Below are 14710 nucleotides of genomic sequence, written 5' to 3' on the forward strand. Positions count from 1 at the left end.
GGTGTTGATTTGCTCTTTTACAAGTGGACTCATGGTGTGGTCAGCGGCACACAAGACGCGCTGCTCCTAAATGCTTCATCTGTTCTTTTTACTTGACCTAACTCTTTTATCACGCTTGTCAATACAAAACTTTAATGATCAATAATTTTAATTCTCCATAAGTAAAAATTATAAAAGTTATATATTATGATAGTACTTATTGAGATGAATTTAAAAAATCCCACATGAATATGTTTTTCCTTGTATAAAATACACAAAAGACGATCAAATGAGGGGTAGTGAATAGTGTAAAAGTCAAAACAGATCAAGTAAAAAGGAACGGAGGAAGTATATCAATGTAACATATTGGTAGAATCTTTATTATATAGTATATAATATCAACTAGATAATCCGCGAGTAAATGCTCAGATTTTTAAGTTATTTGCAAATAAACTAATCTTCTTAAAATATAATTATAAAAAATTTCTAATTAATTTGAAAGTACAAATTAATGAAAAAAAATCACAATTTAACTTTGACATGAACAAAAAAAAATGATAATCAGTTATAATTATTGTAATTCTTTTTTTTTAGTTTTAAAATTGTTGTTTATTAGAAAAAAAAATACTTATAGAATATAATAAACTTAAGAGTGTCTTGAAAAAAATATATCAATAACTTTACAATTTCATACAAATGAGTGTAAACGAATGAGGTAAATGTTATTTTTATAAAATAAAGAAACAAGTAACAAATAAAATAAACAATTAAGAAGTACCTCCCTAAAATTTAAGAAGTAAAAAAAAAAAAAAATAATAAAAAAGAAATTGAAGGGGTTTTAGGAGGGAAAAAGCAATAGTGATCTTCTTTTTTTTTTTTTTTTTGAAGTAACAACAGTGATATTTGCTTTAGGAGGGAGTAGATATTACTAATAATTTTTATAGCCTTTTCAAAATTTATCAATAGAAATTATTGATTAAAGTAGAATTAAGAGAGAGAGAGAGAGAGAGATATCAAGGAACTAGAATTTTATTATTATTTTTTCGAGTCAAAGAAAAAAATATACTGATCCTAATATCAGCAAAGGTTATTATATATATACGGTGCACCCAATGTATTTTTGCTACTTTAATGACTAAATGAGGATGGTTATTGCTCATTTAATCATCAAATGAGCAAAAATTAATCTTGGTGCATCTTGAAGTGTATTAGCAACTGACAAAATCTATTAATTACATTTAAATTGTACAAATAATCTATTTTGGACCATATTTCACACGCACACATTACGTGTTTTCTTAGATTGTACAAGTAATTGAAAAACTGGATATTTGTAAATCTTAGTCAACTATATAATGGGTATGCTCCCTCATTAATTCAATCTGGAAGTATATGGTACATTATGTGCTCTCAAAATGGATTAGATCAATCTGGTAATTAGCAATTGCAATGATTCTTGGGCTTCTACTTCCAGTAAGTCTCACAGTACTAAGAGCAGTTTCGTGATATACTTCGTATTTCATAACATCACCGTTTTATATTTTTTGCTAATAGATAATCAAATATATATGATCATAATTCCATTAGCAAGTGTACTATATAAAGTGTTGCAATACTAATGAAAATGACTAAATGAGCAAATTGTCTAACAATAGGCTAAATTAATGGGTGTGCAGCAACAAGATACAACAGCATATTATACATGACCTTGCCTTCCCTGCAAGTCTGATTTCATGAGGGAAGTACTACCTAAACCCGAGTGATATGGCCGAGAACCAGAACAGGCACGTCATTTTATATTTTGTTTCAACAATTAATGCAGACTCGAATAGATCAAACATTATTTTCCACGAAAATTTGGGCATCTTGCCCTCTAATTAAACTATAATGGCAAAGGAGAAGGTAAGTGTCTAAAACTAGCATCAGGGTTAGTGATGGAAGTGTCTTACTTCAGTTAAAACTAATGAGACGCCATATTTATTGCAACAGTCTACAGCATCCTTGTCTCTTATACTGCCAACAGGCTCTGCTATGACACTTACACCACTCTGACAAGCTTCTTCCACTGCATCATTCCAAGCTGTTCACAAAACAACGTATTAAAATTCCATTATTTGACCTTCCACTAAGTTTAAAACATGTACGAAATACATTCCTATGAACTAATGATACATCAAGATATATGATACTGAACTACTTAGCAACGACTTATCATAGCAGCTATGGATAGCAATTAACAGTTGAGACTCAAGAGCAAGCAGGGTAACTTTGCAAGAATATTGGAAGAAAATACAGACTATTTGAAAGATAATTACCAAATGGGAAGAAAGCATCGCTTGCCAAAGACGCTCCTTTGATCTCATCTCCAGCTTTTCTCTTAGCAATCCTCATACTTTCGAGGCAGTTTGGCTGCCCACTCCCCATTCCTAGCATGCAATTGTTCTGGAAAAAAAATATTTATACATAGATAAAATACAAACCAAAGAAAGAAAGAAAATACCACATGTATAAACAACCATTTCAGTTCACTTAAGGCTATAGCATAAACCAAGCAACGAAGCAAGCCTAGCCAACCTTAAAACCCACTTCAAAGAAGTATTTGGAAATTGAGAAAGAATCGTGCAAGTTTTGAATGTGAAACTCTTCTGACTATTAGTATAATCCATCGGTGCAATTAGTGCATAGTAGTTGAAAAAAAAAAATTAAAAGGAAAGTCACCTAAGACATGCATGAGTTACAAGAATAAATAATGGTTTTCACCTTTGCTATCACTATAGGTCTATAGCATTGCTCTTTACATGCTTCACACAAAGCCAGGCAAACTGTGCATCACTTAGCTCCTTCTCTGTTGGAGTGTTTTCAGAGACAACTTTAAATTGGATATCCTCAGGTGTCAAATCATCTGACTCCTGAGCTAACCAACCACCTCCAACTTGTCGCAATGAAAGTTTCCCTTTGTCATTCTTCTTTGCCTCAAAAATTCTTAAGGTCTTTGATTTTCCACGTAGTATCTCAAGTCTTTTTTCTGAATATTTGGGTGCAACCACAATTTCATAAAACATCCGAGTGTCACCATCAGTAGGGCTTCTAAATTCTCGAATATCCTTTGCAAGAGCCTTCAAAGTGTTTAAATCAAGAATGGCTTTTAGAATCAGTCCTTTATTGCTACAAAATGAGTTTTAAGGAAATCTTACTGATATAAGAAGTTCAAAACCAATAAATAAGCAGTTACACTCCTGATATTAGTTTAAGACAAGTACAATTGTTTCCAGAGGAACACCAGCACATACATTTTTAAATTAGCAGTAGTGAAAAGTGTTAACAACTGCTTTTGTAACAAGGAACGATTACATAAATTGTTGGAAGTATTAGAGTTTGAATACATTTTGTATTCGATTACTGAAGGCAATAGCATCCATATATATAGAAGTACAAGCAACATAGGATGAAACCCGTAGCTTATACTAAGCCTAAGAATAAGGCTAGATACTAGGAACTAACCTAGGAGACTATTAAAATACAGCCTGGAGGAAAATAACAAATACAAAGATAATGACTAATAACAAATACAAGGATAATTAATAATAACAGAATATTGATGCTAAGCTTATCACTTAACATTCCCCCGCAAGATGGACGGCCGAAGGGAAAGTCCAATCTTGAAATGCGACTATTCCTTAACACACCGCCGTAAGATGGACGGTCTGTAGACAAGGCCAATCTTGGAGCACATGGTAGTGAGTGGGTTTCTCCATAAGAGTTTGGAGAAATAAGTTTATGCTTAACAACACTTGGTAGATAAACTACGGGTTGTCGAAAATGATTTTGTTTCTCCGAAAGGGGTGTGCAGTTAAAAAAAAAAAAAAAAAAAAAAATTGATAGTTGGCTATCCTTGGTAGAGAGACTACATAGTGCCGAATTATGGTTATCTTAGAGGGTTTAGAGAAAAAGAAAAAAATATTAATAATTGGCAATCCGTGGTAGATAAACTACATGGTGCCGAATTAAAAATTAGCTTTGCAGGCATTCCTTGGTAGATAAACTACAGGGTGCCAAAGAGGGATTGTTTTTCCATAAGGAGTTTGGAGCTATCCGAGAGGGAAGTTGAATATGGTCACCATCATTTGTCGGCATTGACAAAGGGTTTTGATGTGTAGCCATGGTACTAGCGGAAGCGGAAAAAGAAGTTGGATCAATAGCTCATGATACCATATTAGAGTTTGAATACATTTTGTATTCGATTACTGAAGGCAATAGCAGCCATATATATAGAAGTACAAGCAACAGAGGATGAAGCCCGTAGCTTATACTAAGCCTAAGAATAAGCCTAGATGCTAGGAACTAACCTAGGAGACTATTAAAATACAGCCTGGAGGATAATAACAAATACAAAGATAGTGACTAATAACAAATTCAAGGATAATTAATAATAACAGAATATTGATGCTAAGCTTATCACTTAACAGGAAGTATCACCAAGAGAATCCTTTCATGAGATGGATTAAGCTTCAAAGTTCCCAATACCATGTAGAGATGAAGTACGGCTAGAGACAAATTAATGTGTTTGCAAATTGAGACAGTTAAAACTAAAAAGATTTATACATTTCATGAAAGTAAGTTTTGATAGGCCTATTATTTTTTCGGACAGCCTAATCATGAGACGTTTATTATTAAGGACAATGAAACTATAATGATAAGAAGAAAGATGCTTTTTCTCAGTCAAAACGAATTTAGTGGAATAATTGCTTTGCCTCATGATGAATAGCCTAAGTTCGATTTGTAGAGCCAAATCCTTAATGATATGATACTGTTCACATGATCATTAACACTTATGCCTACCACAATATATATGTATAATCCAAGAACCATAACTGATTCAACTGGAACAAGTGATTACCTCATCAACTTCTACATTGAAGGCTACAATGCCGCCAAATGCACTAACTGGATCTGCTTTGACTGCTAGCCTGTATGCTTCAATAATGTCACTGCGTGAAGCTACTCCACAAGGATTTGTATGCTTCACCACCACACATGTTGGGTCATTGAATTCAGAGACACAATTCCAAGCTGCATCAGCATCCAAGTAGTTATTATACGACATTTCCTGCGGAAAGAAAAAAATTGATGATTCTCTTAGGTTGCATAAAATCCTCAATTAGATGGAGAAACCCAAAATTTATGAGACATCATGTGATGCAAAAATCCCAAGGACTAAAACCAAGCGCTATCAAACAGATAGATGAAAGAACATCTAGACAAAAGCTTTGGAGTTTGAACTACCCAAGATACTTGGACAGTAACTCAGTGATGCGATATGATTCTCCCTCCAATTACGATTTTGAAAAAACCTTTCTCAATTCCCATCAAACAAAGGTCAAAACTCTAATATTTCTTCTTTCTGTCTGCAATGTACTCAAGCTTCATGTGAGTAAGGGTTACACAATGGTACTAGCCCCACACCTGACACCACTACCAATGAGTGAATTTACAAATGCAAAGTCATAAATATCAGCTTTAAAGCATTAGAAATTTCTACAGCATAGACAATCCTTCATCAAAAGTGTTGTCAAATTTAGGTCAAGTTTAAACGAGCTATGTTCCAAACAAAAGGTCAGACACTAAAAGGCAGCAAGGGTAAACAGGACAACCCAGGTATAAAGACAGGTAAAATTACTTTTACCCAGAATAAAAAAATCTCTCAGAATACTTAATGCTGAGTGGAATTTAATTCTTTAGAGATAGTCAATCCTTGTAAACGATTCAGTGCTAGGGCAAGAAATAACTTCTCAAGGCATTAAGTCAGAGCACATAAGCATTCTACACTTGTCTCACCTTTCCATGGTGTTGAACAGCTGTAGCAATACCACCAGAATTAACCTCAGCAAGACTCTTGTCAACATAAAATGCAGCTTTCTGATGATTCTCCCCATACCAAAGAGAGCTTTTAAGGGATAATGGCACTGTAAAGCTGGGTGGGAATTTGTCTTCAACAAAAGAAAAAAATATTAGTCTCATCCCTAATGATGATTATAATAATGGCTAAAAATTCTTTATGATGAACATTATAGACATATGGTCGTTTGTAGAGGATACACATTCTGGTTATGACATGTGAATAAGGGTTCACGATAAACAAAATTACCATTATTGATGAAAGAGGAACAATTAACTGGAAGAACTAGCAATTCAGCATGATCACGATGTTCTCTCAGAACATTTGTAAATGTGACACCCTTTCCAGTATAGTAAATCAAAGAGGTTAACAAATGACAGTGAACAGTGCACAATGAAGAAAATTTTGAAAAACTAGGTGCCTAAACAAAATATTAGGTAATGAACTGAAAGCCTTCTCAGTCTATAGACAACCACATCAATACCCATAATGCATTTGATGAGGCTCCCGCCTAGGCAGCAATGTAGCATTTAACTACAAAGAGGCCTCTACAGACTAAGATTTGCAAATGCAAAGGGATTGTTTCCTTTTAAATTTTTAATGGAAAAGTCAGCTGATTGCCCCTACAACTTACACAGCAATACTAAGTAAATTTGATTTTAGCCCACCAGAATCCTAATTTTAAAATGTATCCATGAAGAGTTTTTTCATTAGATAGTATTGTCCATAGTCCATACATCAAGATTTATAGCTTCATAGACATACCTCCTCCAGTTTGCTTCCATAGCCACTCTGAAACTGCAGAATCATAAGCAGCTACATGCTGAAAAGCCTTCCAGGCAGCTTCCTCCGCAACTGCTCATCTTCCTAATCTCCCTTAAGGTAATCTAACAGAGAAGCATAATCTTGTGGATCAACCACCACCAATACATCCTTGTGATTCTGTTTATTGTATCAGCAGTTAAAACACTGATGTAATTAAACTTTGAATAAAATAAAATAAAACGAAAACAAAAAAAAGAATTAAGAGAAGAACATCACATGATCCCAGGAAAGATATGATTGAACCCCCATAAAGGCATAATATCAACTAGGGGTTCAGAAGTCAGTAGATAGCACGGATAAGAAAAGTCAACTAAAGATTTGTATGTGAACAACATATTCTAGGTTTTAAAACTTGGTCTGCAACTAAAATGTAATTAGGATCAAGTCAAATGAAGTTTGACCATCAGAGTTTGATCATCAATATTAGAGAAACTATTGAATCGAAAATAGCTTATCTATAAAACGCATGCAAATCAAGGTGACAGAGTTTTCGCTTCTGAAAAGTCAGGCGAGGAGATCCAAGAAACGCAATCTAGCCGCTTATGATGAAGCTTGCCTCCAGCCGTTTTTTGCAAAATGCATCTCAAGCTGCCTAGACTGCTATTTGGGGTGAATGCAAGTTCTTCAAATAATAACTTAGATAGCATTTTCTATTTTAGTTTCACTAATTATTTTAAGCAACAAATGACTAAATTTCTAGCATACTACACTATTCCAAGCAGTAAAATTACCTTTGCGGCAGCTCTGATCATCGCAGGTCCACCGATGTCAATATTTTCAATTCCCTCATCAAAATGAACTCCTCCAGAAGAAGTCACTTTATCATAAAAGGGGTATAAATTTACAACAACAACATCAAAGGTTCCTGCAAGTACATTGTATCAAACTTATTACCATATAAACATTACATGAAAATAAAGTCAGTAATCAACCTAAAGTGTAACTGACCAATTCCATGTTCTTCTAAAGCATCCATGTGATGCTTAAGGTCTCTTCTAGCAAGGATGCCTCCATGTATGTAAGGATGCAAACTTTTTACACGCCCATCCAGCTGTAAAAGGCAATGCAATAATTTTTCATTATGATCAGTCTGTTCAGGGCATGAGCGTTATACCCCTTTATGTCCCTATAGTGTGCGCACGTATGTGTGAGGACATATCTTTCAAGCAAACAAACAACTGAGAGATCTATCACTCCCAGAATGAGGATGCACTGATACATAGTAAGCTTTGAATGAATAGGAAAAACAAAATTCATTATTAGGTGGTAAAGACCAGGGAGTTTGACTGACCATTTCATATTTGATTCAACTCAGAACATAATGCAGATCAAACTTCGACTTTCAAGAAACGTGTGGAAACAAGTAGAACAACAAAAAGCAATTTATGAGTTACCACTAGGGCAGCAGTTTACAATGGTCAGAAAGATAACTTGTACAAGGCTAGATGGCTGTGTTATGGGATTGTATGGTATGTTGCTTATATGGTCACATGTCCCATCAATCCCTTTGCATTAGTTATCCTACTTTAAATCTCTCTAGATGTAGCTAAAAAAATAGAAATTACTAGAGATTCCTTATATTTTTATTTTTATTTTTGCACAAATTTAAAAAAGGAAGTAGATATCATTCACTAATTTGGACCTTTTGCAGGAACCTAGGGATGAAAGGCATCAAAACATTGGAATATAAGAAAATTGAAACGGAAAATGGAAACATAGCAATGCGGAAACATGGAAATATAAAATGTCTAAACAAATGAGAAACATATGGGAATACAAAATCACAGAAAATAATCAATTCTTTTGACCTGAAATTGAAAATCTTGATTTTATCATCAATATATAGATAAAAAGTTACGATTCTATGTTGGCTTTGAAGTTACAAGTGAGATTATGAGCATCACCAAGTTTCCAGTTTTCAAAACAGAAAATATTGCTTTCATAAGCATTTTCATGCATCTAAGTGATTAAAAACAAGTATGGTATAGGCTCAAAAATAATAAGACATACATTCGCAGGTACACAAACTCCCTACAGCAGTCCTTTAAAGTTTATTTCATGGAATTAGACCAATTTAGTGATTTACTCTATTTCTTTTGTCAGATACAATGTGGGCATAAGAACACAGATCTACTTTTTTAGTAGATAGCTTGGGCAGGGAAGATACTGGACACTAGATAAAATGTTATTTTCTCCCACTTGTGCCTATAACTTTACAAGTAGGAAGAGAGATCATATCAAATAGGCACTTAAACAGCACATGTACCTTACTTAAAGACCAAGTACTATACCGTTTATACATCAAAGTATTAAGTAAAATCATGCAGTTGGGAGAAAAGGCGAATATGGTGAAGATCAAGATCGGGAGTTTTGTGCAAAATATACAGAAGGCTCACCATTTCAGGAAAGCAAGTTAGCTGCTCCACTTTAGTAACAGCCACACCAGCCTTTTCCAGAGAAGTTGCAGTTCCTCCAGTCGAAACAATTGTGTATCTAGAGGGGAAAAAACACATTAAATTTTTGGAAAGAAATTTTATTTTTATTTTGCAATATCATCTATCAAGTATATAGACAGAAAAGCAAATAAACACTATCAATGAAAAAAAAAACACACACACACGCACAGATTATGAGACTAATTCAACTGCAAATCTCCAAAGACTTTTCTGAAGCATAAATAGCCATTATACAGCTATTAAAAGTAATACTTCATGACACATTATAGTAACAGAAACATGTATAGAGCCCTTGCTTTCAAAACAATTTTGGTTACCCATGAAGGCCGTGATATCTGAAAATTTATAACTTGCATCACAAGCCATGGATGGCATTACAGTAACAAATTAAGATTGCAGATATTTATAATTGCACCCAACGAATCCAACCAGGTTTCACCTCTACATTAAAAGATAAGGAAACAAACATTAACTATTCATACATTGTTCATTATTCTAATCCAAATTAACTTGTTAGATATCCTTCTATACTGAAACTATTCCAGATTTTGGAAGCTTCGGAATAAACAAAGGTGGATTTCATCTTCAATTTCTGATAGTAAATTTATTTCAAGCATCAAGTAGAAAATATTAGCCTAGAAGCCAACATAAATTATTGAATCATCACTACAGCTTGGATATAGTCATTTTGAAGTTTAAGTTTTAGTTTCTAAAAATGACCGCATCTTAGAGAAGAATGACAATAAATTTCTACCTCTTTTATTTTTGTATACAAAGAGTGAGCTGATCACAGCTTACATATATATGTGTACTGTGTACAAGAGGATAAGATATATCTACTGATATATGCCAGCATCTTGGAAAAGGATGAGAATAAGATATAAACTAAATAAATATTAGAACATAGACAGTAAACTGATTACACAGGCGGATAGGACGTTCAATCAGGCTAGAATTGAATATAAAATTAAATTAAATTCAGTAACTAACTGACAATAACAATTAATACAGAATTTTCATAAACATGTATTCATTAATCCTGTATGCCCTCTTTGAAAAGTAAATACCCAAAGGCATAGAAGAGTACAATAACATTTGCGCAATAAAAGAACAAAGGAAGGGTGAAAGTACCTGAACCTGTAGAGGCAGACTCCAACTGTGATGTAGAGATTGATTCGGACACAGCCATAGCTTTAACTTTCTTCGAGCTTGATTTCAGCGACAACAACTCAATGTCAGTTGAAATTGCTGAAACTTTTGCAGCCTGGGACCATATCAAAGTTAGAAAATCATAGTTCTACAACACAAAAGGTAATTTTAAAAAGAGGTTTATGAGTTACCGATTGAGTGTGTAATTTTTGGGAGCTTAAAGACTGAAGAAGTCTCGAACGATTGAAAATCAAGGTCGATGGTGCTTTACATGCACTAGCCACAGAAAATGCAGGCATCTCCAGTATGATTTGAGGCACTCAAAATATATGAGTGTCCTTTATTTTTTATTTATATGCACCCTAAAATGAATTTTTAAAAAAAAAAAACATTAAAAAATCGATTGTCCTCTTCAAAACAAAATACCCACATTCCTTTTTCACTTATTCTTGGTTTGCTTAGTTACAGAAAACTAAGACAGACTTGAGAAACAAAAGTAGTAAATTTGTTAATTCTTTGTGTGTGTGTGTTTTTTTTCTAGTCATATTAGGTAAAAGAATATAACTGTATTTACAAGATTTTATACTTCATCTCAAAATGATTTGGAGTCGTTTAACATGAATTGTCAAACCGTCCGAAAAGAGGGAAAAATATACTCCTAACATATTGGGATTACAAGACTACAAGTGACATGAAATTTTTCTTAAAAAAAAAAAAAAAAGGGTGACATTTGTTTACAAGTGTGGGATCCCAGCTATGCAAAACATTGAAAGGGTCATCTAGGTTGTTTCTGAAGTTTTATGAAGAGCATCCCCTGTTCAAAGAATTGAGACATTGCAAAATAAGCAGCCAGCTGAAACTAGAAATATAAGCAACATCATAGTACCATTTTCAACAGATACTATACAGTTTCATCTTCATTTCAAAAATCAACGAATGAAGAAAATGTTCCAACCAGAAGAAAATCACCACAATTAGTATCAACAGTTTACATGCCTGTTTCTAGGTTGATCACCATAGACTATACCTCTGCAGATACGACTTGAACAGAAGTGCTTATACCCGACTTTAGGAGGGTAATTACCATGGTTCAGCTAACGAACAATACACAGATAATAAATCCAACATACTTCTAGCACAATGTTTCATGGAAAAACCTTGTTAAAATTTAGTGAAAAACCAGGCATCAGAAAAAAGGCATAACAACCAAGAGCAAAGAATCTTATGATCCATCTGTAGTCTACCACTCTACCCTGAAAAAAGTAAAAATAAGCACAAAATAGCAACAGAGATGATTGCAATCATACTTAGAATTAGTTTGCAAAAAGAGACGAGAAAAACCATCAATGCCACAAGCCAAATATGCATCATCAATCTAGAAGTTCCCGAGTATTCTGAAATTTCTTTAGCTAATTATGCATGAATCATCTTTAATGTTCACAGGCCATCACAAAGCTATGGTGTAATCTGCAGGCCCAAAAGGCATGCGGCCTTCTATTTCAGATACATTAAACCTTTGACAGCATTTCAAGTGTAACCACCTGTTCCCATTGGAATTATTTACCAACCGAATACAGATAATCTGCAACTATTAGCTTCAAGCGTTAGTAACTACTATGGAGTATTTTGTATTAACGGGATGTCTGATCAATTAAGAGGTGTACTTAGAAACACAAGGGTTGAGATTCACTTAGGATCCTCTGTACCTTTGAAAAAATGAATTGATGGGCACAGCTAACATGGCTGAAAAATTGATTCGTAACAAATAAAATAGAACACTGCGAAAGGTACCGAATTCAGAAAAGGTTTATAATACTAAGAGGAACATGTTCCAAAATTCAGACAAGGTTATAACTTAAGTTATCTAATACGAACACACTCCAAAGATATTCACTAAATTTTTTTAAGCCAAAATTGATGTAACAAATGTCAAGAAACACTCTATTCTAATCGTCTACTTCATCTTTTCTTTTTCTTTGATTTATGTTTCTCCTGTGAATTCTCTAATCCTTCTTCTACAACACTTTCATGCTTCCTCTTTCTCTGTCTGTTGTTGGCTGCCTCAACTTCAAGCTTGCCTTCATGTTCTATATCTCTTTCTTCGTGACTTCGTTTTTTCTTTTGTTTCTTTTCCTTTTCCATATCTGAAGGATCATCACTTTTTTCTTTTTCAGGCTTATCTCTTTTCTTTTCTTTCTTCCCGTCTTTACTTCCATCAAAACTTTCTACCTCATTCTTGACCTCAGTCGAATTAACAGCAGCATGATCACCATGATGTTGATCCTTCTTGTGTTTCTTTTTCTTGCCGCTATGACATTTTTCGTTCTCAATTGCTTGCGCATCAACTTCATCTTTCAGAACCTCCTCCTTAATATCTGAAGCAACATCATGCCTTCCTATCTCAAGACTATCTCTTTTTTTCTTCTTCTTTGTTTCCTTATTCTTCAACTCACTCGAATTGATACCATCATAATCACTGCAAGGTTGGTCTTTGATGGTAACAGCGCCACTTTCACTATTTTCCCTCTTTATCTTTGACTTCTTCCCAGCCTCTCTTACAATTTCCGCATTTCCATCCGCAATCCCATCAGATTCCTGAACCTCCATTTTCATTGCACTCCCCCTTGCATTATGTTTCCCCTCATCTTCCTCTTCCCTGTTCTTGCTCTTATGCCTCTTTGTCTCTCCCTCGACCTCAATACTTTTGGCTTCTCCTTCACTCTTATTCACCCCTCGAACCTCCTTCCTCTTGCTAGTGCTTGACTCCTTAGCTAGCAACCCATCTTTACTCCGAGTTATTACAGACTCAACCATCCCTTCAGTGACAGTACTATGTGAATGTTGCTTCTTAACTTTGTGTCGACTTCCTGAACTCTTCTGCTCTTTATGAAGCTGAGCAAGTTCACTTAATGAGGCTGAAGCGCGCCTCAAATATGCAGCAAACGCAGGGGATGCTCCATTGTCTGTAGACACAAACTTCGACAGAACTTTAGCAGCTTTCGATATAGAGACGGGCTTACAAGATAATACTTTCCCCGACACCGTTTTCATTTTACACTCCTATGATCAGAACTTCTAATCTTCCTGCATTACATCGAAAACAATTAGAAATTTGCATACAATGCCAATCAATCCAAGCGATAGACACTTAATAGCTGAAATTTAAATACATTTAACATAAACCGAATCAAACACAGCCCTAGACAAACTAGAAGTTAGGATATCAATCACATTTGTAAATATTAGGCTCTGCAACACATTAGCAACCAAATTTGATTCAATTATCAAATTAGGCTCACAATTTTAGGGAGAAATGGTCCAATTTTATAGTTCCATCCTAACATTAAACGCAAACTTGATTCAAATATCAAATTAGGGCTCAAATTCTCTTCTGCAGCAACAAAATCGAGTTTAGTAATTATAAAGAATAGTTGAATAATCGAATTAAGAAGAACCCTAAATTGAGTATACTGATAATTAAATTGACGGTAAACCCTAAAATGAGAAATTGAAAATTGATGATTAGAAAAAGAAACAACATATTACCTGAAGCTGCTTCAATGGAAGATAGAAGAATCAATGGAGAAGGAGGATTGCGCTTCAATGGGAAACTGCGAGAGAGGGAAAGAGAAAGAGGACATATCTAGGGTTTTGGCAGGGGTTTTTGTTTTATTTTTTATTTTTTACCTTATAATTTCTAGTATATTCCGTATTTGCTCAAAAAATAAAGAATTAAAGATAGGGCTCTTAAGAACTGACACGACACAATAATCTGACACGAACTCGACACGAAATAAGTGGGTTTGGGTTAAGAATTCTTAACTTGTTTAAGTAATTGGGTCGACACGAACCCCACACGAAGTTAAACGGGTTAGGTTAAGGTTGAAATTTTCAACCCGAAACCGACACTCATAACCCAATTATATTAATAGGTTGAATGTCAACCCGTTAACCTGAATCCGACATGCTTAACTTGTCTATTGAAGTAGTCAAAATAATTGAATTTCTTATGTCAATCTTACTAACCCCCTAATTACATAATTTGGTAATATATAAATATTTTGGTAAAAACTTTTAGTGGGCAAAATTTTTTGTTTAGGCGGACAAATTTATAAATTTTTCAATTTAAAGTCTTCTATAACCTTGACGTACCCTTAGTCACCCATCTCAATTCTTAGTTTCTTACGCAACTTTGCCTTCACCCTGACCTTCTACTTTTTTTTTATTTTTTTTTAAAAAATTTATAAAATAAAATATGTCTTTTTTAATTTTAAATATGAATATTAATTAGTTTATTAAAAACTAAACTATATAATGTCTTTTCTTAAGAAAAAAAAAACTATATAATGTCTTGTATGAATTAATAAAGTAAGTGGGTAAATGATTACCCGGGTAACCCGTTTAA

General features: G+C 34.0%; 1 protein-coding gene and 1 pseudogene across 1 annotated transcript; both read right to left on the bottom strand.

Moving 5' to 3' along the window:
* Positions 1–1612: 1612 nt before the first annotated feature.
* Positions 1613–9292, bottom strand: LOC110696464 (annotated as a pseudogene).
* A 2799-nt stretch (positions 9293–12091) lies between these two features.
* Positions 12092–14195, bottom strand: LOC110696465 (nucleolar protein 58-like). The gene is made up of 2 exons (XM_021873756.1): positions 13852–14195; positions 12092–13389 (listed from the first exon to the last, which is right to left on the bottom strand). The coding sequence occupies exon 2, from the start codon at positions 13354–13356 to the stop codon at positions 12265–12267; it is 1092 nt and encodes a 363-aa protein (XP_021729448.1). The 5' UTR covers positions 13357–13389; positions 13852–14195; the 3' UTR covers positions 12092–12264.
* Between the last annotated feature and the right edge of the window lie 515 nt (positions 14196–14710).

The sequence above is a fragment of the Chenopodium quinoa genome, unplaced genomic scaffold (genome assembly GCF_001683475.1).
Source record: "Chenopodium quinoa cultivar QQ74 unplaced genomic scaffold, ASM168347v1, whole genome shotgun sequence".
NCBI classification, from domain to species: Eukaryota; Viridiplantae; Streptophyta; class Magnoliopsida; order Caryophyllales; family Amaranthaceae; genus Chenopodium; species Chenopodium quinoa.

Excerpts from the sequence above, each read along its gene's own strand:
- LOC110696465 (XM_021873756.1), bottom strand. The coding sequence starts at position 13,356 with ATGAAAACGGTGTCGGGGAAAGTATTATCTTGTAAGCCCGTCTCTATA.